Source organism: Gobius niger, assembly GCF_951799975.1.
Source record: "Gobius niger genome assembly, chromosome: 9".
NCBI lineage: Eukaryota > Metazoa > Chordata > Actinopteri > Gobiiformes > Gobiidae > Gobius > Gobius niger.
The window spans coordinates 21,607,810-21,630,025 of record NC_136860.1 but is presented as its reverse complement, the minus strand read 5'-3'; the positions used below and the strand labels follow the sequence as shown (position 1 = coordinate 21,630,025).

At 40.8% G+C, this 22,216-nt stretch overlaps 1 protein-coding gene and 1 long non-coding RNA gene across 2 annotated transcripts in view; one reads left to right on the top strand and one right to left on the bottom strand.

Annotated features, from left to right (window-relative positions):
- Nucleotides 1-10,499, bottom strand: part of clybl (citrate lyase beta like) — a 47,359-nt gene extending 36,860 nt beyond the window's left edge. Inside the window, exon 1 of the mRNA XM_079563546.1 lies at nt 10,398-10,499. Within this exon, the coding sequence (XP_079419672.1) occupies nt 10,398-10,441 (44 nt within the window). The 5' untranslated portion in view covers nt 10,442-10,499. The remainder of the gene's footprint in view (nt 1-10,397) is intronic.
- Nucleotides 1-22,216, top strand: part of LOC306968219 — a 307,048-nt gene that overhangs the window by 183,938 nt on the left and 100,894 nt on the right. The window lies entirely within an intron of this gene.

Sequence of the window (22,216 nt, the reverse complement as noted above, 5' to 3'; positions counted from 1 at the left end):
GACAGGAACGTCAATTCACTGCTCCACTATTTCAAAGTCCAGTGCCGTAGCCTGCCTTGGGTGTGTTATTGAAAAAACGTCATATGGCATATAACACAAGTATAGTTCAGTCCTCACAAACTTGCTATGGCTAACTTCGTATCCCACATATCCACTTTGACTGTGGCTTCATCCTGTATTTTCCAATTATCACCTTTTAAAGGCCAGCTGGGTGCATTCCAAACCATCGGGGGGCAATTCCTTTTGCAACGCTGTGTGACAAAGTCAAGCTCTATCCTTCATGCTATAAAGGTTCAGATAGTGCTAGCAAAGTTATAGAAGCTATTGACGCTACAAATTATTAGATGTAGACTATTGCTTAGTTATATTTCAAAGTGTAATATAACTGAAATATAATATAGCAAAGAAGATAATTATGCACTTTTCCATCACATCGTCCACACATGTCTAAAGTGTCAACTAAGTGACTTCATTCAGACAGGGCATGACAAATTGACTTTTTATATGTTGGATCACCATTGGTTGATGCAGTGTATTTTGCAGATGCTTTTGAGGTTCCCTAGCTATGCTAGACTGGTTCAATTGAGTGGTTTGGGGTGGAGGGATCAGTCCATTTGCTTTGCACATTAATGAACATTCTGCTTGTGCCTTAAGGCTGTCTTTTTTTAATGCATGAGACCAGTTCACTTGTGTAAACCTGTGTTTGATTTCTTCTCAGCTCTCTCTCCAGAATACATATAGCAACATTTAGCTGTGAATTAATTTTCATGTTTGGATATACCCTGCTGAGGTGTGATACTGTTGGAGCATAATAAAAATGTGAAACACTACATATTGAAGACATGACTGGTTTGTTCTCAGCACAGACTGCACATGACTGGATAAAGGTAGAAAGGTCACAGAGATGGGACATTGTGACTTGGCACAAAAGGAAAAGCATTGTGTTCGGGGAGAGCAGGAGGATAACTTTTGCAGCTGTAGGTCAGTGCAGTGAATAATACGCATGACTCCAGCAAAGGACAAGACACGCATCCCCAGTCACAGCTCTCACACCAGCATCCCCTAACATGGTGTGTCTAATGCTCCTATTTAGCCCTTAGAGTGCAGCGGCGCGTGGCCTGAGGTTTTTGGGAGGGGACCGAGGAGAGCACCTAACTGGACAGCTGTGTCCCAAACTAGAGACAAAAGCCAGAGGAAGTGCCGCATCGTGGAAGATGGGACTAAAAAGGCGTTTCAATTTGCCTTCAGTCTGGCTCAACCTGCCATTTAATTCAGGTCACTTTCATGGTCAAAATTTACCAATGGCATAGTGATCAGGCGCCAACTAAACAGGACCTTGACACTGACTCATTGTAAAGCCTATTTTAGCATGCTGCATTTATTTGCAAACACAATAATGATCTGTTTCAAACACAACTTTTCCTGCATGTTTCTCCTGCGTTCTTATGTATAATACTTTTATTTTCTGTACAAAGAAAAGATTCACACCAGGTCTTTGTTTCTTTTGACTGAACATGAACTTTGGGAGAAGAGCTTTTCACAAAAGGGTGGTGCAAGTTATTCCTGGCATCTCCATCAATGGCCAGCCCAGTGATGACATGGAAAACCAAATATTTAGAGTATATCTTCAGAGAAAAATAGGAAAACTATCCATCCCGCACATAAATCAGCTTCCTTTATGATGCCCTGGCGTCCATAGAAACACATTCGCTTCAACGTCAGAGGATGAAGTGCCTCAAAAATATCTACTGGTTTGAATTAGACCATCAAAAAGCCAGCTGCAGATTGGTTCCTGTGTGAACGAGTGGTGTGGCAGAGTTAAAGGGAGGATGGAGCAGGTTGTTGGCCTCCCATAGGGACAGCAGTGTCAGTACTCTAAAATAACAAGAGTATAGCAGAGCGGGTTATATTGTAGGCTACCAAGGACTAATATAATCAAATCTGATAGAGCTCAATGATAACCATAAAGAATAAAGTGCATAAAACAGTACATTATACTGAATAAGAAATTACTTTTAATGTGCTAAACTCTAAATATTTCAGCATTTCAATGAAGAAATTTGAACTTTTCAATTGTCATTAGGGCTGTGTACCGTTAACCAATACCAGTAGGGTATCGAAAAAAGGTTTCGGTACAGCTCTTTAAAGATCAACTTTTGATGCCTGTATGCCAGGGATAGCATTAAAGGAAGCAACTTGGTTGTTTCACCTCAAACAAATGATACAAACTTAAAAGAAATAGACTTTTATGGAATAGATTAATATTATTGTTCTGTTTTCTGGTTCTGGATGACAAATATTTTAGTATAGGTGTTCTGGTATCAGTATCGTGGTCGTTGATCACATTTGGAATGTATTTGATCGTAGCCGTTTCAAGGGTGGACATTTCTTCATAGAGTAACGTTGCCTGACAATTCAAACTCGGTTTACTAACTTAAAAACGTTTTTGTTCATCACCTCCACAGGTAGGCCTGTCACAATAACAAATTTGAAATTTGATACATTGAGGCAGGAAAGTATTGCTATAAACTATATTACTGGCTCTAACGATAGTAAATACTGTCAGGTCTCAGACATAAAAATGACAGTGAACCTTTGTTCTAAAAGTGCATCATATCTTAAAATGCCAGACAAGCTGCAATAAACATGAAATATAATGGAACTTAATTTGCTTCAGTTAGAAATCACAGTTTTATAAAGAAGAAATAGGGGGGGAAATGCTAATAAATGTACAGACGATAAATATCGAGCCCAAAAATGTATTGTTTCTCTGTTATTTACTGAACGATAAGTCGACATGGTAATTGTCGTGATAGCCCGTCCACAGCAAATGCATCGGAGCAGAGTTTATTCATTATTCGTATACATCGTCACGTCCACTCTTCTGAAACAGTCGAGGCCCTTGTTAGTGAGAGTGGCCGCGTGTCCTTTTGAATGCAAGTACTTGAATGATCTCTGTGAGCCAGACAGTCTCGTAGTTAACGCCCTGGCAGTGGGCCTCGTAGTAAATTGTGGAACTGAGTGGAGAGTTGTAGTAGCCGTCCCTGGCACAGAGATGTGGGTCACGCTAGCCTGTCCTCTCCCTCACCCCAGCAACAGTGCCCAAGCCCTGATGAGATTAGCAGGTCGGCCAGGCGTTCACTGGTGGCAAAACACAAACACCACTGATTACGTCAAGATTTAAGTCACTTCCAGCCAAACTTCTGTTCTTTTTAAACTTATATGTTGGAAGAGTTTAAATTCATGCCAAACAGGCTTTAAATGTGTTGTAATTAATCGGCATTGTTAACTAGACTATTGTACTTGTTTCAATGGACATGTTGGCTGACAGTTGGCTTACTCACTTCTTCGTTTCTTACTCGGTCACCGTTTTGTGTCTTGTGAGGCCAAAAAGAGGTTGACACGCCACTGAATAGTGAGGGCTTTGGCCACTATAGCTTTGTGCTAAATCACCTCTATGGGATTAGGCAGGTTGAAATGCCAGGGTAATCACTCATTCAGCAGCAGCCAGGACAAAACAGCCCCGCTTAAGGAGAAGGGGTAGGTTTTTATATAGCCAAGGAGCTTTGATTACGACTCCATCTTCTAACCCGCATCCGATGAGTAAAGACGCGCGCGGGTTCCTCCCCCCACGTTTACTGGGCAACTCGCCCTCCTGGGTTCCTGTAAATAAGTGATGTCACAGCGCCTAATGATGCCCAGACTGCACTCAGCGAGCTCCTTAAAAACAGCATCACTACTGGTAGCACACAGCCCAAAAGCTCCATGTCAACAGCCAGTTACATAAGCACAATAATCACAATAAACGCTTTACCGAAAAGACAAAGATACAACAAGAAGGGGTTTGAGAGTGTGGATGAGATGAGTAGGCAGCACAAATGTTTAAGAGGAGTGGTCCCCCACAATTTTGTGCCTAGGCACCTGGCTGGATCTTTTACCCATGGATTGGTGCATGTGTTGTAAATAGTTTCAGAGAATGAGAAACTTTCACAATAGGGCTGCACGATATTGAAGTAACTTGCGATACCACTAGTGTAAACATTTCATAACCATTCCAACTAGTTTTTCATCAAATGTTGTCAAAACAAGACTCAAAAACACACTAGAGTACATCAGGAGCAAAACAAGACGAAAGTGTAACTAAATTAGGAAAGGTTTAACAAAAACTTTATCTACAACTTTTCCACATTCATAAATTAAGTGCATTTTTTGGCTGAGTTTGCAAAAACATGTGTCGATCTCAGTCCGAGTTGAGATATATCGTGGCTTCTTGCAATGCGGATATCGCATCAGCTAATATCGTGATATGATATTTTTTGTGATATATTGTGCAGCCCTATTGAACAATATGTTTTATTTCATTTTGGTTGTGAAGATAAGAAGCAAAGGATGAACTGACTTAAAATGTTTGCATTGAAGTGCTGTCAGGGATTCTATGCCTTTATGATAAATAAAGCAAAGGTTCTTGTACTACACATAATTCTTCAATAAAAGATTTCAAAAGCTAAACTGATAAATCATAAACCTCCAAACTTGAAGCACTTTAATTCCAGATGTGCACACCATCTTTGCCAATGCAACTCTAGAGGGCCTTGGCAGAGGCATTTTCCAAGTGCCTTTCAGTTTGTGCAATTATGATATGTAATTAACAGACTAAGCTGTCAGAGACTTTTGCATAGCACTGTAATTCTCACTTAGGACAGCTATTGACAGGTTTGAATAATGGACACCACAGTTATGTCTTTGTCAAAGGAATTGAAGAATTAGGCTGATCTGTCACAAGACGCCGAGAAAAGATGTCCCTACTTCTGTTCTGTAGACTGGTACTGACAGTTGTTTCCAGTTGCAACATTATAAAGGGCCCATCATAAAGCCTGGCGAGAGGAAACAGGATAAGCGCTTGAGCCAAGGTAGTAAAATGCTCTCTGGGAACATGAAAGCTACACAAATGAAGTCTGCGTCTGCCATCTGGAAACAATAAACAAACAAAACCCGGCAGCCAAACAAATAGTACCAACGGCATTGAGGGGGGAGAGAAGCAAATGTAGCAGAAATTGTCAATGAGTGATCGGAAAGACGTGAGGCATCAATGTCTGAAAAAAAAACGTGTCGGGCATGGATCATTAGCGGACACTGATGGCAAGATAGACACCGAGTCGACCCCTTGCACGAGGCTCCTTTGATGCTGAGGATGGCCCTGCTCTTTGAATGTGTGTGGTAGCACCTAAACCTGGTTCTAATGAAGAGGAACGCTCACTGGAGGCTGCCTGTCTGCAAACTGGTGCCAGAGAGGAGACTCAAGTTAGCACACATTTCAAAATGCCTAATTGGCCAAAGTTTTGATCATATTCCATATTTAAATATACTTCAGTAATGTGTCTATTTACACTGACGCATAAGCTATACACACTAATACTGTATGAGTGTAGCATGGTATTTAATAAAACCAGAATGCAATACCAATATGATGTATTGACTCATTCAGTATATTTATAAAAAATAAGGTTAAGAACACAGTTTTTATTGATGCCGACTGACAAACAGCATTAAGACGGTGGATATGAAGATCTTCTAAAATATATCTTATCATCTAACATGTTATTTATATGTGTATTATTTGTCATAAAAGCTGCAATAAATGTGACCTTCAAACTTCAGCTGCACCATCTACAGCACCAATAGAGACACCTAGGGGATCCCCTGGGAACTGCAGCTTTATGTGTTAATGCAGCACAAGCTCAGGACTAATTCAGTACGTCTCATCAACACAGAACATGTAAACAAGCACACACACACACACACACACACACACACACGCACGCACGCACACACACACACACACACAGAGACACACACTGTGTACAGGCTGTTTCCATAACAAAGCACAATAAAAGTAGGTCTCCTAATCGTTGTGGCGCAGTGTATCAGACAGGAAATGCTGAGTAAAATACACCTCATCAACTTGGAGCAAACCATCACCATGGCAATGTGCCAGACTCTACGTCGTGAGAAAACCGAAACCTGGCAAAGAGGCAAACAATACAAGTAACCGCATTCATACAGAAAGTTGTTCAAGATTTTTTATTTTGTCTGTGTTTTTCAAATGTGGAAATAAAAAGTGCTCAGCTGTAATGTAAAAGCCAGAAACAATGTATCTGGTCTTAAAATCATTGTCCATAGGAAAGGAAGCATGCCTAAAAGTGCTGCTTTTCTGTGTAAAAATAACACAGACTAACTCTCCACACATAAATGGCCCCTCTCTGAATATGACCACCACGCTTAAACTGCAGACCCTATATAAAGCCCCCTTTAGCGGAGATTTGGGGAACAGAAATCTTTTGTTGAATTGTTCACACATTCCACTGGGCCATGTTTATACAGATGCAATTCCATGTGCGCTGTAGGCTCCTCAGAACTCTATCTCCTAAGGCCGAGGAGTGCAGCTGATCAAAGGCTTTGGCACCGGTGCACAGACACTTGTTTTGGTTATTTTCCTTTTTAATCCTATGGGGATACAGGGTGACATGTCCATCTGCTGGCCGTATGGAACCACCTTGGTCAGCTACAGGACAAGTGTATAGGCTTCTCTTTTGTTTCTACCACCCCACACTGCTCGCCGCACCTCGTTTACTCAGCTGGCCCCCACAAACCGGACCCCCAGATTTGTGTTTTCTCATTGCAACATGTGCAAGCTTAATGTGCCGTAGCAAATTTCAAAAGAGAATTGCAATGGTTCAGTAAAAAGCAGTTCAGTGGTGAAAAAGTTGTAAACTATACAATCTAAGCGGATTATTACAACAATAAAACGCTACACCCATGTACTCGAATAGGTCATGTCTCTAAAAAGTTGAGATTTGGGAAGGTCAGGCCATCCCACGACATGAATTTGGTTACATAGTGGCCATGGTTGTTTTCTTGCCTGATTGGATTATGGCCACACACCTCTAGCCACCAATCAATGTGGAAATGAGGTGTCAACACAGTGCTGTTTATTCAGCACTCATTTATTTTTCTACTTGAATCCTTAGCTCAGCCGCTGAAGATACCAGATGAGGGAAAGGGCAGGGAAGAAACCACTAGTTCCGTCAGTGGGAAATTTGTTCTTCGATATAATAAACTGCCTAGAAGATATAGAAGTTGATTGACATGAGAAAATATAATTCTCACTCATCCCAACGCACCACATGAAAGTCAACTATGCCAGGCTAATACACAAAAAAATAATTGTAAGTCTGTTAAATTGATTTTACATTCTCCTTAAAGTAGCTGGCTGTGTATGTGGCAAATTGGCAATTGACATGACATATTAAATGTATGACTTTCTTCACATCCACAATTAGAATATTTCAAAGTATAGGCTACCCATAACAGCCCCTTACGATGGGACAGGTCAGGCTCTGTGAAAGTGCAGCAGAAGTTAATAAGAAGAATGTATATAGCGTACCCTTATTGATATTCTCCAAAATTCTATGGCTCTATCAGTCTTCATAAACACTTGTGTGGATTGGACTCATCAGCATAAAGAGCTGCAACCGAAATTGAATTAGAGTAATGCCTAAAGCACGCATTTGCGTAATTGACTGTAGAGGATTTTATTCAGATTTATGGCATCTATAAATTAACTAGAGTGTTACAAATGTACATTGCAGCACTACCTTGTCTCGTTTCTGATCTGTTTTACAGCTGAAAACGCTGGGCTTTTAACTCCAGGGCGTGCATCCGTACGACCCCAGCTAAAAAGCACTGGTAATGGGAAGACACCAGGAAGTCTGTAATGCTTCTAGTCAGCATGAAGTGCCATCAAAATAAAATTCTGCACAGTAGCTGCTGCTTTAAAACAACTGGAGCAATTGAAAAATCTCCTCCCAATATATGCCAAATGCCACTTTATTAACATTCTTGCATGACTGCCAAATGTCGGCGCTGTGTTATGCCCTTTCTCTTAATTGAAAACGTTATAGGGGTGCATTACACTTGGGGTTTTTATAAGTTGTGCTATAAAGCCTTAGCAGGCCCAGAGAGAGGGGAAACTGCCCATTAACTTATAAGGTCCAGGCCTCGGCTAGCCTAATTGACAACCTCTAGGCTACTTTCATCACTTGTCGACTTCATAGCGCCACTCAATGCTTCCTCCAGGATGCTGTTGAATCATTGACGTGAGGGTGTTTGTGACAAAGAGCAGCCTGCCGCCGTGGCCAAGGCGCAGGCTCGAGGCTGTCTATAAAACAAGCTCGCACATTCCCATTAGAGCCTTGAGAACAGCATTTAACCCCAAAAAAAGCACAATAGAAAATATATCAACATATACCCCATGAGCACGAAGTAACGGTGGTAACATCCAAATTATTTATGAATCCCTAAAGCCCTTTACTCTACTTAGACATGAGAGAGTGGCGTGACGGTCACTTCACACTCTACTTTGGCAGGATCGTCAGCTTTGTGCCTCTGGAAATGCATGTGTCTTGAATTAGAGCCTGTCAAAGTGCTGTCGACTGGTATAGACACGATCCTACAATACGGAACACACAGATTTTTTTTTTTTACAACTGACACTCAAACTGTCAAAACTTATTATGATGTTCTTACCACAATTTTAAGATCTATAAAGGGTGTCATCACACCACACAATTAGAACAATGAAAAGTTTCCATTGTGATTGGAATGAATGACTGACATGAATGATTTATGTTTATCAAATGCACGTTGTTTCATGAAGGATGGCAAATCATATGAGTCTTGCACAATTTGTAGTTACTGTTGCAATATAAGATGTACCCATATGTTAAAGGTGCATTACAACTTTTTGTGTGAAAAAAAAAAGTTGATATTTGTTTGTATTTGACCTTGTAGCGACCCAGCGGCTGTATGGGTGGTCAGCATACTTTCCATCACAGTGGTCTCTATGACGCTCCAGGGTCAATTGTTTTGTAGGTTTTCTGATGAGAAGGTCTGTCTGCAGTGAAAATCTTCAGAACAATTTATCCTGGAGCATCCTAGAGACCACTGTGACTGAAAGTAAAGGTGTCATGCTGAGTCACTACAAGGTCAAATATGCAAATATCAACTTTTGTTTCTCATAAAAAGTTGCATTACATTATTGCAAAATCATTGACTGAGATTTACATATTTTTTTGCTCGTGCAGCCTAGCAAAAGGTATGCAAAATCAACTATTTAGATTTTTTTTTGACCCACTCACACATGTTTGAGTAATCTTTAAATTTTCCCCATGTGGCTAATCTCAGCAACACAGTGGCAGCTCCCAAACAACTCCTCCTGTACCTAGGAAATGCTTTCCTCATCTTTCAATCTCTCTCTCGAAGCTTAATCCTTTCATCGTGAAGTAAAAACACTTGCTATAGCTTCTTTACAGCCACCATGTCTTTATCGACACAGCTACACAGCAAAGGGGAAGAAAAGGGGTGGTTGGGTGGGAGGGGCTTATAGGGCGATCGCTTGAATATCATGCAGTGAACCTACTGGATAATTTTGTAATATTGTATTTTCTAAGCACCAAAGTGGCAGGTCATAATAAAGATGCATTTGAGATTATTACCAAATACTAACCCTACAATAAAAATGTGTAAAAGTTCAGTTTCAGTCATAATTTACCAATTTATTTTAGCTCCATTAGCCTTGTTTTGGTTCTGTTCAAAGTATTTGTTTTTTATTTTCTTGTATAGACACAATTTTTTTTATATATATATATATACATACATACATACATACATACATATATATATATATTAATTGCAGTGGATATTTAGCAAGGGTATGTATTGATACTTTCAATACTTCTGTTTGGAGGCATTTTTATCATGCACTCCTTTGTTTTCAGTTACACAACACTTTGTTACATTTTGTGTTAATTCACTTTTTAAATCTTAACACTTCAATAAATGTCAAATGGCATTTGTTTTACTTTGGACGCAATAAGCTACTGCATCACAATATGTATAATAGTAGACTACATTGAATTATGTAGGCTACAAGGAGTCTCTGCAAACTGAACACAAGTTCTGCTGCTGCTAAAGCTACATTGTAAACAAAGCACAGAGAACCTGACCGATTGATGATGTGCAACATTTAGCGAGCAAAATAAGAGAAACGCGAATCGAAGGGCATTTCTGCAAAACCTCAGCAAACACAAGTGCTTTCTAGATTGTGCGCTCAGGGTGATTTATGGGCAAATCTGTCCAAAAGCCCTAATTTCTTTCCAAAGATGGCATAACCTTTGCGTTATTAGCTCTCAGGGAGGCAACAAACACGTGGCAGTGAGCAATTGCCTCGGCATACAAAACCCACATGCTTGTATAGTAGCGTGAATCTCTTTCCGGCACATCAGAAACGCGGTTTTGTGCAGAAAAATGAAATGAAACATCTGAAATGTCAGACTCACTGTGCATGAAGTCGTTTGGCAGTCCTGATTATGTGCGCCGCCATATTTCCTCAAACACAGGCAGCGGTGATTGGCTGCAACAGCGTTCACCCGAAAGTGCATGGGGCTTTCTATTGGCTGTAGTAGAGAAGGGGCGGGGACAATAACTTAAGGAGCACATGGGTAAGTAAATAGTAAAACATTGACACGTGCAGTGACATCGAACTGCCTAGGTATTTGGTTGATGTTTATTTTCATTTTATTTCATTTTCACAATTGATAGGTCCTTACTTACAAAAAGAATAATTGATTGTGCTTACATAGTGTGGACTTGGAGACATGGACATGGTCAGAGAGGTTGGCTGGATGAACTGAACTGCCGAAGGAGAAAGTGAGGTGTAAAAGAAAGAGGGAGCAGAGATTTGAGCATGTCACCCCAGGAGTTCTCTATCTCAGCAGTGGTGAATTACTACCACTACCAGGTCCTGTCGTAGCACAGTGACACTCAACATTTGACATGAGTAAGTCAGCAGGGGCCTCGCTGCAAATGTCAGCATTTACTGGACAAGCATTGGCATGTACAGTAAGAAAGCTATAATTAAACATATTATGGTCTATACCCTTCTTTTTTTTTTGTATCGGCTAATCATGTAATAATAGTAGTATTTGTTGTAGGGGAAATAGCAGAAAGCCAAGTAGTAGTAGTAGTTGTTGTTGTAGTAGTGGTTTGTGCCAATTGCTGCCCCCTTTGTGTAAAGCCCGGTGAGTTTTTTTTTAGCAGGTGCGCCTACTTTAAGATTCTTTAGCCAAGCCCTGCATACAATGGCGGCGCCACAAAGGCATGGTGGCGCAGCGGTTAGTGCTCTCAGTTCACAGCAAGAAGGTCACGAGTTCAATCCTGGGCCGGGTGGGGCCTTTTTGTGTGGAGTTTGCATGTTCTCTCGGAGGCTGGCTAGGTGCCCCAGTTTCACAATTGCACTGTCAAGTCCTATGCACAATAGGTTTCCTCGAGCCAGGTGATTCTGACCATCAGCCTGGCTCCACATCAGGAGATGGGTCCCTGGGCGTGACGCAGCATCAAAGGATGGCACCGGGGTAACCAGGGCAACCTAGCGCCATTCAAATGCAGAGGGCAAATTTTCCTAAACAGGGACACCTTAACCTGAACCGGGTCACTCCATCTTAAAAAAACACACACACAAAAACAAGCGAGTTGTTCAGTATTACTTGTGGTTTTTTTAGTCTGTGTGTTTGTTTGTGTGTGTGTTGTCATCACACCCTACAAAAATACAACGCGTTTTAAAAAATTCCATCTCCAGGGTACTTGGAAAACTATTGCTTACCCTCCTCCTTTGGTTCATCGAACACAATTGTTGTCTACTAATCCAGTTTTGATAGCATTTGGCAGACTTTCTTTGGATCACAGCAAGATGCTCCACTTCCATTCTAGTCTCCCCTAGGAACCTCTGAGCTCAAGAAAGGAGCCGACACCAGGTCGCGCCAGAGCTGGAGGGTTGCTGTCTTCTCGTAGAGCTGAGAAAATTATGTTTTTGATTAAATTCACCCTTAGCCCACAGACACACACACACATGCACATCCCAGAGTTAGCTTGGACAGATAATTAAATATAACCAAGATGTGTTTATCTCATCTAGTCTATTTGTTATTGCCAAATGATCATCTGTAAGTCAACAGAATATAAAATAATTTGTCAAAGAAAATAGCATTTTGCCTTTGTCCCCTCTCAGTATGCCCTGATACAAATGGACAATGCGTCAGTGGGCCCTGATGCTTCAGAAGTCTGGGTTCATTAAAATCTTGAACCAGTGCCAAAGCTGTAGTCATAGATAAAAGCAATATGAAAGGAAATTTATGGATGGCGAGTCACCACCTCTCCCTGGCATTTATAATAAACAAATGCTTTCTGTTTCCAATTTAAATTTCTCATTATACTGTGACTTTTGGAAAATGTGTTTTGATTTACCAACATTTTATCTGAAAAACTGTATAATTGATTAGATTTACATGGCTCTGATTTTAATGCTGATTGCCTGCCTTCCCTCTACAGTCCTCAGCTCAGCTTCACACTCACCAAAAACCAATGATCTGAACAGTTCCTGAGGCACATTAGCATCCTATGAAGCAAGCCTACATATCAAACATTTTTTTCTGATAAAATAATTGGCCTTAACCAACACTGAATCCAATACAAACCATTTGAAAGAAACTTCTTTGAGCGCACCAAAAATAAATAAGTAAATGGTGAGATAGACTTCACAGCCCGAGAGAGATGGACTTCAATGGTGTGCCAGCAATGGCTGTATTAACCCATGGCTAAATCCCATCACACAAATGTCAGTGTATCCGTTATGAAACCCTGACATTTAGATCCAAGGTCTCTATTGTGGTTTTAGAGGTAGCTCATGTTTCTCCATTCTTTGCATCTATCAAACCAGCACACTGCCTCACAAGCAACTGTACTCTCAATACAAAGGTTAAGGATCATAAGCTTCAGCACATAAATTACATAATATATGATAAGCGACATTCAATAATAATTATTAGGATTGTTCATGTTTTTTATTTTTACTAATTGAGTTTCAGTGTCTCATAACTATACAGACATGACTATAATAACACTGTAATAAACTACAGTCAAAATACTGTCATCAACATAAACAATTGAATTGTCGAGTCTTGGTTGGAATCCTGCTGTGTCCTTGAGCAAGACCCGCCTTGCCTGTGTGAATGTGGGGTGTGGAGTGACTGAATAGTGGATGGAGTGGCCAATGAACTGGCTGCCATGTTTTTTTTAAGGTAGCAGTGGCTGGTCATAGCTTACCACCACCAGATGTGGGTGAATTAATGATGACCACGGTGTCGTGCTTTGAGAAACTTCTTCAGCTTGTAAAGCGCAATACAATTACAAACCCTTGTTATTTATTTGTTTATGTAGGTTTTTCATACAATTAATATTGGCTAGTACCAGGTTTAAAATGCTTTGTTTATTTGGTTTGACTGAAGAATTATATTTTTAATTACCCATTAATTGAAAAAAATGAAATGACAGTACATTGTAATGTGCAATGTATTTTTGATAAAATGTCTTTTAGTTTTAAAGGACAAAAATGTAAAACATTTCCATATCCATATTGACTGCAATAACTCCTACAAAAGATATTGCTATCACACCTTAATCTGACATATCCCCAGTGCATGTATGTCTAATGTAATAAGATAGAAGACACCAATTCAACAACAGGACAATGTGTCAAAAGGCTGTCATGTTAAGAGAGCAACACCTTTAGCCCACGCGGTTAAAAATCACTAGATGTTTAATTATTGCCTCTTTCCATTACGTTACATTCATTCCCCCCGGCATCATTTCTGAGGTCAGACTGAGCCGCGGTGCTGAAGGGGGTCAGTGCCTGCTCCGCCAGTCTACAGTCCATATTACAAATGATATCATGACAATTTTTCATGGGCTTCAAACCAGTGATGTTTTACCGACTCATTTGCTATGATACCTTGTTACAGATCCAGCTGTGAACCAGGGACGTGTCGTGGGGCTAGAGGCTGACCCCCCGCCGGGCCTGGCCAATGACCTGGAAGGCAATAGGGGATGCCAGTGCCTGGAGCATGTGCTGCACTGACAGAGCAGCAGGGCACCGTCAAAAACCCTCTCGTACAAACTTTTGCAGATCATGCCGTTTTTAACAGATGAGTAAGCACTGGTGCCCACTTTTTTTTTCTTCTCTGCCCTCATGCAAAGCTTTGCGGACTCTCCTTGGAAGGGCTGGAGCTCTGTTCATGAATGGCAAAGAGGTGCCCAAAAAGAACATGCGGTAGTCGGTTGAGTCTTGAATGGATGGGAGCAGATAGCTTGTGGCAGGGTCAGTGCACAGGTTAAGCAACAATTCAGTGATGTGCCTGTAAGAGAATGACTGCAAAGACGATATAGAACATCCAGAAAGGTACAACAAACTCACTGAGTTTTAACATCCTTTTAGAGACGTGCAAGACTGGAAATATTTGGAGATGTACATAGAAGGGATTGTCATTATGTAGGCGTAAGTGTTTGTGTCTATTATCAGTGGAGCCGACGCATATGCAGGCACTGGTCATTTAACACATCCATATCCGGAGAAAAGCCTTGGTAAAAAATGCTAGCTCATAAACATACAGTAATTTGGGACGCCAACTGTCAAACTGGTATGGTATTCATTTATGTAAACACACAATTCCAATCATTATTCTATCTATTTTCTATCTGTCAACACGGGCAGTTCAGGAAAGGTGAATGTTCCCGTTTCCAGATGAGAGGCCTCACGCAATCGCAGACCCCAGTGACTTGTGGATTACCAGAATAATAAGTCTTGGCCTGATGGAGCAGACTGAAGCTGAAGTTACTGACCCTACAATTATGGGAACAGTCAATCTGAACAAGGAACAAACATGGCCATGCAGTGGAATTGTGCGAAGTGTAAGGCTCGATCCACGCTAAGAAACGCCGAGACGTTATGGGCTAGGAACAGGAAATATTATTTTCCTCTTCAGTTCACCCTGATTCACATCTCTCAGTTCATTTAACTGAATTAATGAGCAGGTCCATTAAAGCATCCTTGATTTACTCACAAATTCTTTATGCGGGGGAGTGGGGGGGTCCTGACATCCTGGTGGAAGCAGTTATTCTTAACTGAAAGCAGTACACTGAATGAAGAGACAGCGTGATAGGTGCATGAGATCACACTGTGGGTGAGATAAATGATGTCCTGATGTTAATGGGTGCACACTTCTCTGTTATGGTCCACTTTGGTTATTGCAGGATCAAAGTAAATACTGTACTCACAATGCATTGCTTCAGGGGCCCATTAGAGAACAAAACTCAATAAGAGTATTAGTGGTACTATCAATGCACAATGCTTTCTATATAAAAATCATATTAGACTTTCACGATACCATAAACACAATACATGTAGCCAAAGGCATTTCTGCTGTTCAGACTTGTTAGTATGAGCCAAGTGCGCTAGAGACTCTAAATGCCACCCAAGTGATGCATGAATTTTTAATGTAGGCAAAGTGGCTGCAATAAGACAAGTGTCAAGCTAGAAAAATCATTGTTGAAATGAATGAGAGACATTGCACAAGCTGTTTTAGTAGTGGTTGGCGTAGATCGAGTTGGTAGAAGTAACACCAGTTCATTCATTCTACATTCCAGGAAATAACATTTTTAAAAGTACTTAATCTTTCTGATTCACGTTCAAGTACCTGTCGGCCCCGTCGTGGACTCTGCAGGTCCCTGTTTGCTGATATTCTTCTCAGATTGGGTATTCATTGAATAAGAATAAGTACATTTTGTTATGAGCAGATTTATCGCAGATCCGTCATCAAGGCCTATTCAACATTGAGCTCATAATTGCCACAAGCCCCTCCCTCCTTCCCTCTTGTGTCCCCTGCCCCCCCAGCTTTGGTCAGCCTGTAAAAGCAGGACGTGTTGGCACCTTTATGATATAAATACACACACACCTTGGGCATAAGAAAGCTGTCGACAGAGCATTTGTTTTCCATTTTTCACCACCCAGAGCACTCAAAGCTGAAAGAGACAAGGCGTTATAAATGTAGCCCAACACTAACTATTGTGCCCCTTGGTGAGTTTGGTACCTAAACAGATGGGGCTTAAATTGGTTGTATTTTATATAGTGCAACAAGAGAAACTTTCCATTGAGCAAGCTCTCACCTCTGCACATGCTTTACTGGCTCACTACCACAACCAAATCTTATTTTACTTTTTCTTATACATATACACTTGCTGCATCTATTATATTTTACAGAATTTAAAAATACATCTAGTTGGATGTGGTAGATGAACATAGGCATAAGATAAAATCTAAAAATATCTAATAATAAACTATATATTGTAAGTTCTTTTATTTGCTCTAGACCACATACAGGAGCAATGGCTTGGTGTCCCAATAGGGAGACACTGTTTTAGTGAAGAAAGCTGAGTTTTATTGCATTTGGTTTCTATCATATGATCAGTTCACATGAACAAAATGATTAACTTTCACTCAAATACATAAGTCAAAACGAGGACCGATTCCAGATAATAATAATAATAATAATGCATCGGTTTTATATAGCGCTTTTCTGGACACTCAAAGACGCTTTACATTGCATTATTCGTTCACTCCATATTCGGTGGTGGCAAGCTACTATTGTAGCCACGGCTGCCCTGGGTTAGACTGACGGAAGCGAGGCAACCAGTCTGCGCCATCGGCCCCTCCGACCACCACCAATCACTCACTCACACACTACATTCGCTAGGCTTCCTGGTGTTACCAAACGGTCTCCCATCCAACTACCGACCAGGCCCTTCCCTGCTTAGCTTCCAAGGTCTGATTGGACTGGGCAGAGCAAAGGCGGTCACAGATTAGACAGAAATGAAACATTTACAAACTGCCTTTCACTGGACTACATAGCCAAACAGCAAGAGCAGCACTAAAGAGTGAGATGTGGCACTAAAACCACAGGTTGCATTTGCCTGCTTTAGGGTTGAAGATAAATGACGAAAGAATGAATGATGAAATGATCGTCCCTATTATTTCACAATAGTTTCTGTATGACAAAATCACATTTAAAACTATGTGACACACGCAGCCTGACAGTACAGACTCCAGTTTTGAAATGACCTTATGAAGTATGATGCCATCCATAAAGACTGACACTGCAAGCACACGTTTATGAAGACACAGTCTGCAGCTGCATGGCCGCGGTAAAGGCTGCTCTCCGATGTCCACTCATCGAGGGAAACGGGTGAAAAAAAGTTCTTGTGAACTGAACTGAAAGACAGGAGATGTCAGAGGTGCACGCTCTGACCCATCATAGAAGTTAGCTGTTGCCCCGCTCGCCCCCTCCCAACCCCTCCCACCCTAGAATAGATCAAAGCACATCTGTTTCAGTGTCCAGCAGCCACACATCTATAATTGCCAAATGGCTTAAATGGCTTAGAGCGACCCATCAGACGCTAAACACTTTGGACACTGAAGATGCCGAAGCATATGAGCATAGAGCCACTCTCAGTAATGACTGCACTGAGAATTCTCTGGAGCCACGGTGGCGGCTGTCTGCTCTCCGCTAGACTGAAATAGATATCACATTTTCAGTTCAGGACTTCAGGCCTCTGGGGCAGGAGATGACCACACAGCTGGGTATGAGGAGGAGGTTGACTTGTGAGCAGATTCAAAATGGAATTCACATATTTATATTTAAATGTTGGTAAAGTTTCTGAAGTACATGTGACAACGAAGTGTATTAAAGTTGATGCACTGGTGTCGTAAAGCTCCCAAACTGTAGCTTTAGCAGGAGTGACACTCGACTGAAGAGTAGTTTTAATAGTTTTAAAAGAGTCTGCTCTGGTGCAATCTGGACCTGGTGAATGGAGTAAGCAAAGTGATGAGAGACGCCTGAAGTTGTCACAGTATGACACTGATTCGGACTAATGAGCGTAGTCCTGTCACCACACATCTGCCTCTCATTCACTTGTAGGATCTGGCACACACCGAACCTGCTGCAGTCACGGCCAGATCCTGGAACTTGGGACAATACCACCTCAGCACTGGCTGCCAAAAACCTCAATCTCAAGTATTTCAATCTTTTCCTACACTGCATGAAACACAACAGTGCGCAAAATCTCGGCGAAATATTGTCTAACTTAACTGTTTAAATATTTACTCAGGTAAGAGTCATATTACTTTATAGTATTTTACTATAAATTTGCATGGGAGAGAAGAAACTTAAAAAGGACATTTCTGATATTTTAGATCGATTCAATAAACAAGATAATATGCTACAAAATTAACAAAAAGGTTTTCATCTGTCAACATGAAAACACTCACAGTGGAACGAGTAACCAGCTCTTTTAATCAAGAAGTTCTGTTACTTCAAAACAATATTCAATAGCACATTACGATACTCAAGTCTTATTGGGAAAAGTATAGTGTGATAAAACTACTTCAAAACTACTTACCCCAGTACATACAGTAAATGTTACTAAGTTCTATCCACCTCTGTTAACTAACCTTACTTTATTGAGCTTTTAAATGGTGATTTCATGGTAGCTAGTCTCAATCGAGTGCTTTACCACCACATACATTAGTCACTCAAAGTTACCATCGAGGAACCACTGACCCATTCACGTTCTCATTTACACACCAGTTTAACCATCTCCAGTCAGAGAGTTTGAGTAATCCTGCATTTTCAGTGTTTCCTCACTTGCTTATATCATGAAGTGGTGCTTTTAAAGCCCAAACTGCTTCACCTGACTTGTTTCGATCATTCCGACACTCAAATTGCCTTATAGCTGGCAGCTCACTTTCCCTTGTGCACGTTTTAAACAAACAAGTATTGCAAAAAAAAATTGAAACCTAATATCGTGTTTTGTGTCTCTGTAATGCATGAACTGTGTATGACCCTATGTATATACCTTACGGCCATATTAGATTGGAGAAGCAAATAGCGCTGAATCCTATCTATTTAATGCCATACACACATGTTACAGTAATACAAGCAGAATGTACTAGTTAAATTACAGCATTATCTCTGATCCTTTTATCTGAGGAGACAGCGAGACAATGAAAACAACTGTATGTCCTTTGAGGTGACAATGATTAGGTTGGCGTATCTCGGATCTTCAGAAGACAGCAGCTCTTTCCATCTGTCACGGCTCTGGAGAAGGCCTCTCTAAGAAGCGAGAACAGCTACTTGGACAAAATTCCTTATGGGCATCCTTGTGGAAAATAGCACAAAGGTTTACTAAACATCATTGTGGCGGTGGCACCAATTATTGTTAATATACATCAAATAGCCTTAGCCCGGTCCGAGGAACAGCCTGATCACTCCGATGACGGTAACTGTCAATCTGCTAACCCCAGTGTGGAGCGCCCAGGCCGTGCCTTGTGAATAAAACAATAACACAACAGCCACAATGACATACAAAATATGCACTTTTCCTCAGATGACCTCAAAAAGGCTGCCATAGCACAGGCCAGAGAGCAGGGATGGTCAGTCTTCAAAGAGGGTAAATGAAAGCTTTGTTTAAACTATACTGCAGTATTTGTTGGGGGAACAGACGGTGGAAATACACAGTACATTTTGTTCTTTTGTGTTGGATATGGGGTCATGAGTGAAGCTAGTGTGGTGTGTTTGAAGAAAGCTTTTTTATACAATACAAAATGAGGGGGGAAAATGCTAGCAATATATGTATCAGCCTGACTATAGATTGGTATAGGCCGGTTACAGCAAAACATCAAGATCAAGAAAGGTTACTCAAATTTCATTCAGAAGCTTAAATATTCAGTTTCTCAACTTTTATTCCTCTCTTTTTTTATTGAATTGCTTTTTTTCTTTCTTATAGTGACCAGTGTATATACTGTATATTATAATACCAAAGAGTGAAGATTACTTTGATCTTGAGAAACCGAACAGGCAACAAATGTTCTGTGCCTGAACTAAGATATCAGTTATTTTGTTGCGGGGCATCTTTAGTTTAACATTTACATTTAGGAGCCTCCATTAGACTGAAGTTCTTCATAAACCAGCTCTTCAGTGCACTCTGTGACAAATATGAGGCCAAGTGCGAAGAGAGTGTTCACGCAAGCCTGCTGCAGTGGGCACAAGACTGAGCGGAGGGAGGGGTGGTGGCTGGTGCGGGACGGGGGGTGCCATGATGAGAACAGACACGAGCCACATGAGGCCCCCTCACAATGCACGAGACCCCCGTGGTACGTCCAACACTCTGCTTATGTGCACAGACACACAGGGCTGGAGTAAAGTTGATACGCTCATGCTGGCACACCAGCACGCAATGCTAGTTCTACTACTACTACTACTACCACTACTATGACGACTACTACTGTGCTTTCAGAGATTCATTCAGTCTCTCATTAGAAATCACTGCAAAAATGGCCAAGACTAATGCGTGTGCTCAAAACGCTGTTATTTGCTGTAGCTGTGCACCCTCTAGTGGCATTCTGCCATATGACAGACTCAATTTAAATACTTCAGTGCATGATGAAAATGTATAACAAATAAAATTAAAATAAAGAAATGAACAATACATTGATGACCCATCTGTGTTGCACAAGCATTATTTTCACATAACCTGAAATAATAGAAAGTTCTGTTGGGTTAACCATGTCAAAACCTGGCAAATTTCAAATTGTGGGGGTGAACTTTCATACAGAATTCATTTTGGCAGTGAAAAACATGGTAAATTTGGTTAGGCACTCTGGCGGAACCACGCTGGCCTCTCACACATGTTGCGGACACCAGAAGTCATCCCCAGTTTGCTTCACCGACCACCGGCGCCTCTGCACCACGAGGGTGCCTTTAAAACGATATGCCTTCTGGGGTGCTTCTTTATGGGCTGGAGTTGCACCATTGACTATTGTATATTCTCTTCAAATCAGTTTGTTCCCCCCTCGTCCCCCCGTTCAGCCCTCCCTTGACTAAACAACCAGAAAAAGGTCACATTTCTGAGAAGTGACTTTTATTTGAGTTCCATGCTGGGTCGTCACTTTCAATTTCCTAAGACCTTTCGTGTCACACACCCATCAACTTGGAAAACTATAAACAAACTCCAACATAGTACTACGAGTGCCCCGCAAGGCAAGGCAATTTTATCTGTATGGCATATTCCATATCAAAAGAGAAGTCAATAAGCCTCGCAGCAAAGCCAAAACGCAGGTTTAAAACATACTAATAATAAACATTTATAATACAAAATTGGAAATATATAACAGGGAAATATATCTCTATATTTGCTCTCAACAATGTTCAGAAAATCTCTACCATAGCAGTGACATATGACTTGCAATGTGTACCTTGTTTGTGAATTATGCTTACAAAATGATTGATATTAAGTCAGTTTAGTCTGTTATTGTGATTTGTTTTTTTTATTATTATTATTGAGCAGCTATCATTAAATACTGTAATAAAAACTGATGCTAAATCATGAGGATCCCTTCTTGAATTTACCACAACACCATAACACAACTCCATTATATTCAATTTTGGACAGTTTATGATATAAAGTTTTGAAATGCATAAGTATGGCTCTCAGTTTGGCTTGTGGGCATTTGAGCTTTCACATTTTGTGCTTTGTTTAATAATTACACAGATGGTTATTCCAAAATGAGTACATAATAAATAAATCATCACGTGGACATCAACTACGTGCATCTTCCATTAGACCCTGAGGCCTCCTGTAGTGCCCTAAACAAACAGCTGTCTTATTCTCTTACGGCCCTGTGTTCAGATGGTACGAGATGTTTAAGTCCATGCAGTAAATTAATGGAGCGTGAAATACAGGCCTGAAGTGCAGCAGCTCCAAACCTGCAGGTGACAGTGTCTGTGTGAGGCTCTTATTGTGATGTTCGGGAGCTGGATTATAACTGCATTTGACGAGAGACAATTATTGACCTTTTGCCAGATCTAGCACACATCCACTCATGTTACAGCAAGGAAAGCTTAGTTGGGTGAGATCGGTTTCTGTCTTATGACAAGCAGAAGTGATGACGTTACACACTTACATGTAAATGAAACAAACACTTTTGTAAAAATGACAATCAAGGTAAAGGAAACTCATGACACACATTTGTGGTAAACCGTTTGGGCAAATTGACAGTGTCTGGTTATACATTTTGGTTCAAGTCTGGAATGGTGAGAGTGAAGAAAAGATCTTTGAGATATAGCTGTTTCCTGTTGTTGTACTATGATTATCATCATTTTTGCAATATTGCACCAGAATATGATGAAGCTCCTGTGAAAAATGACAAGAAACC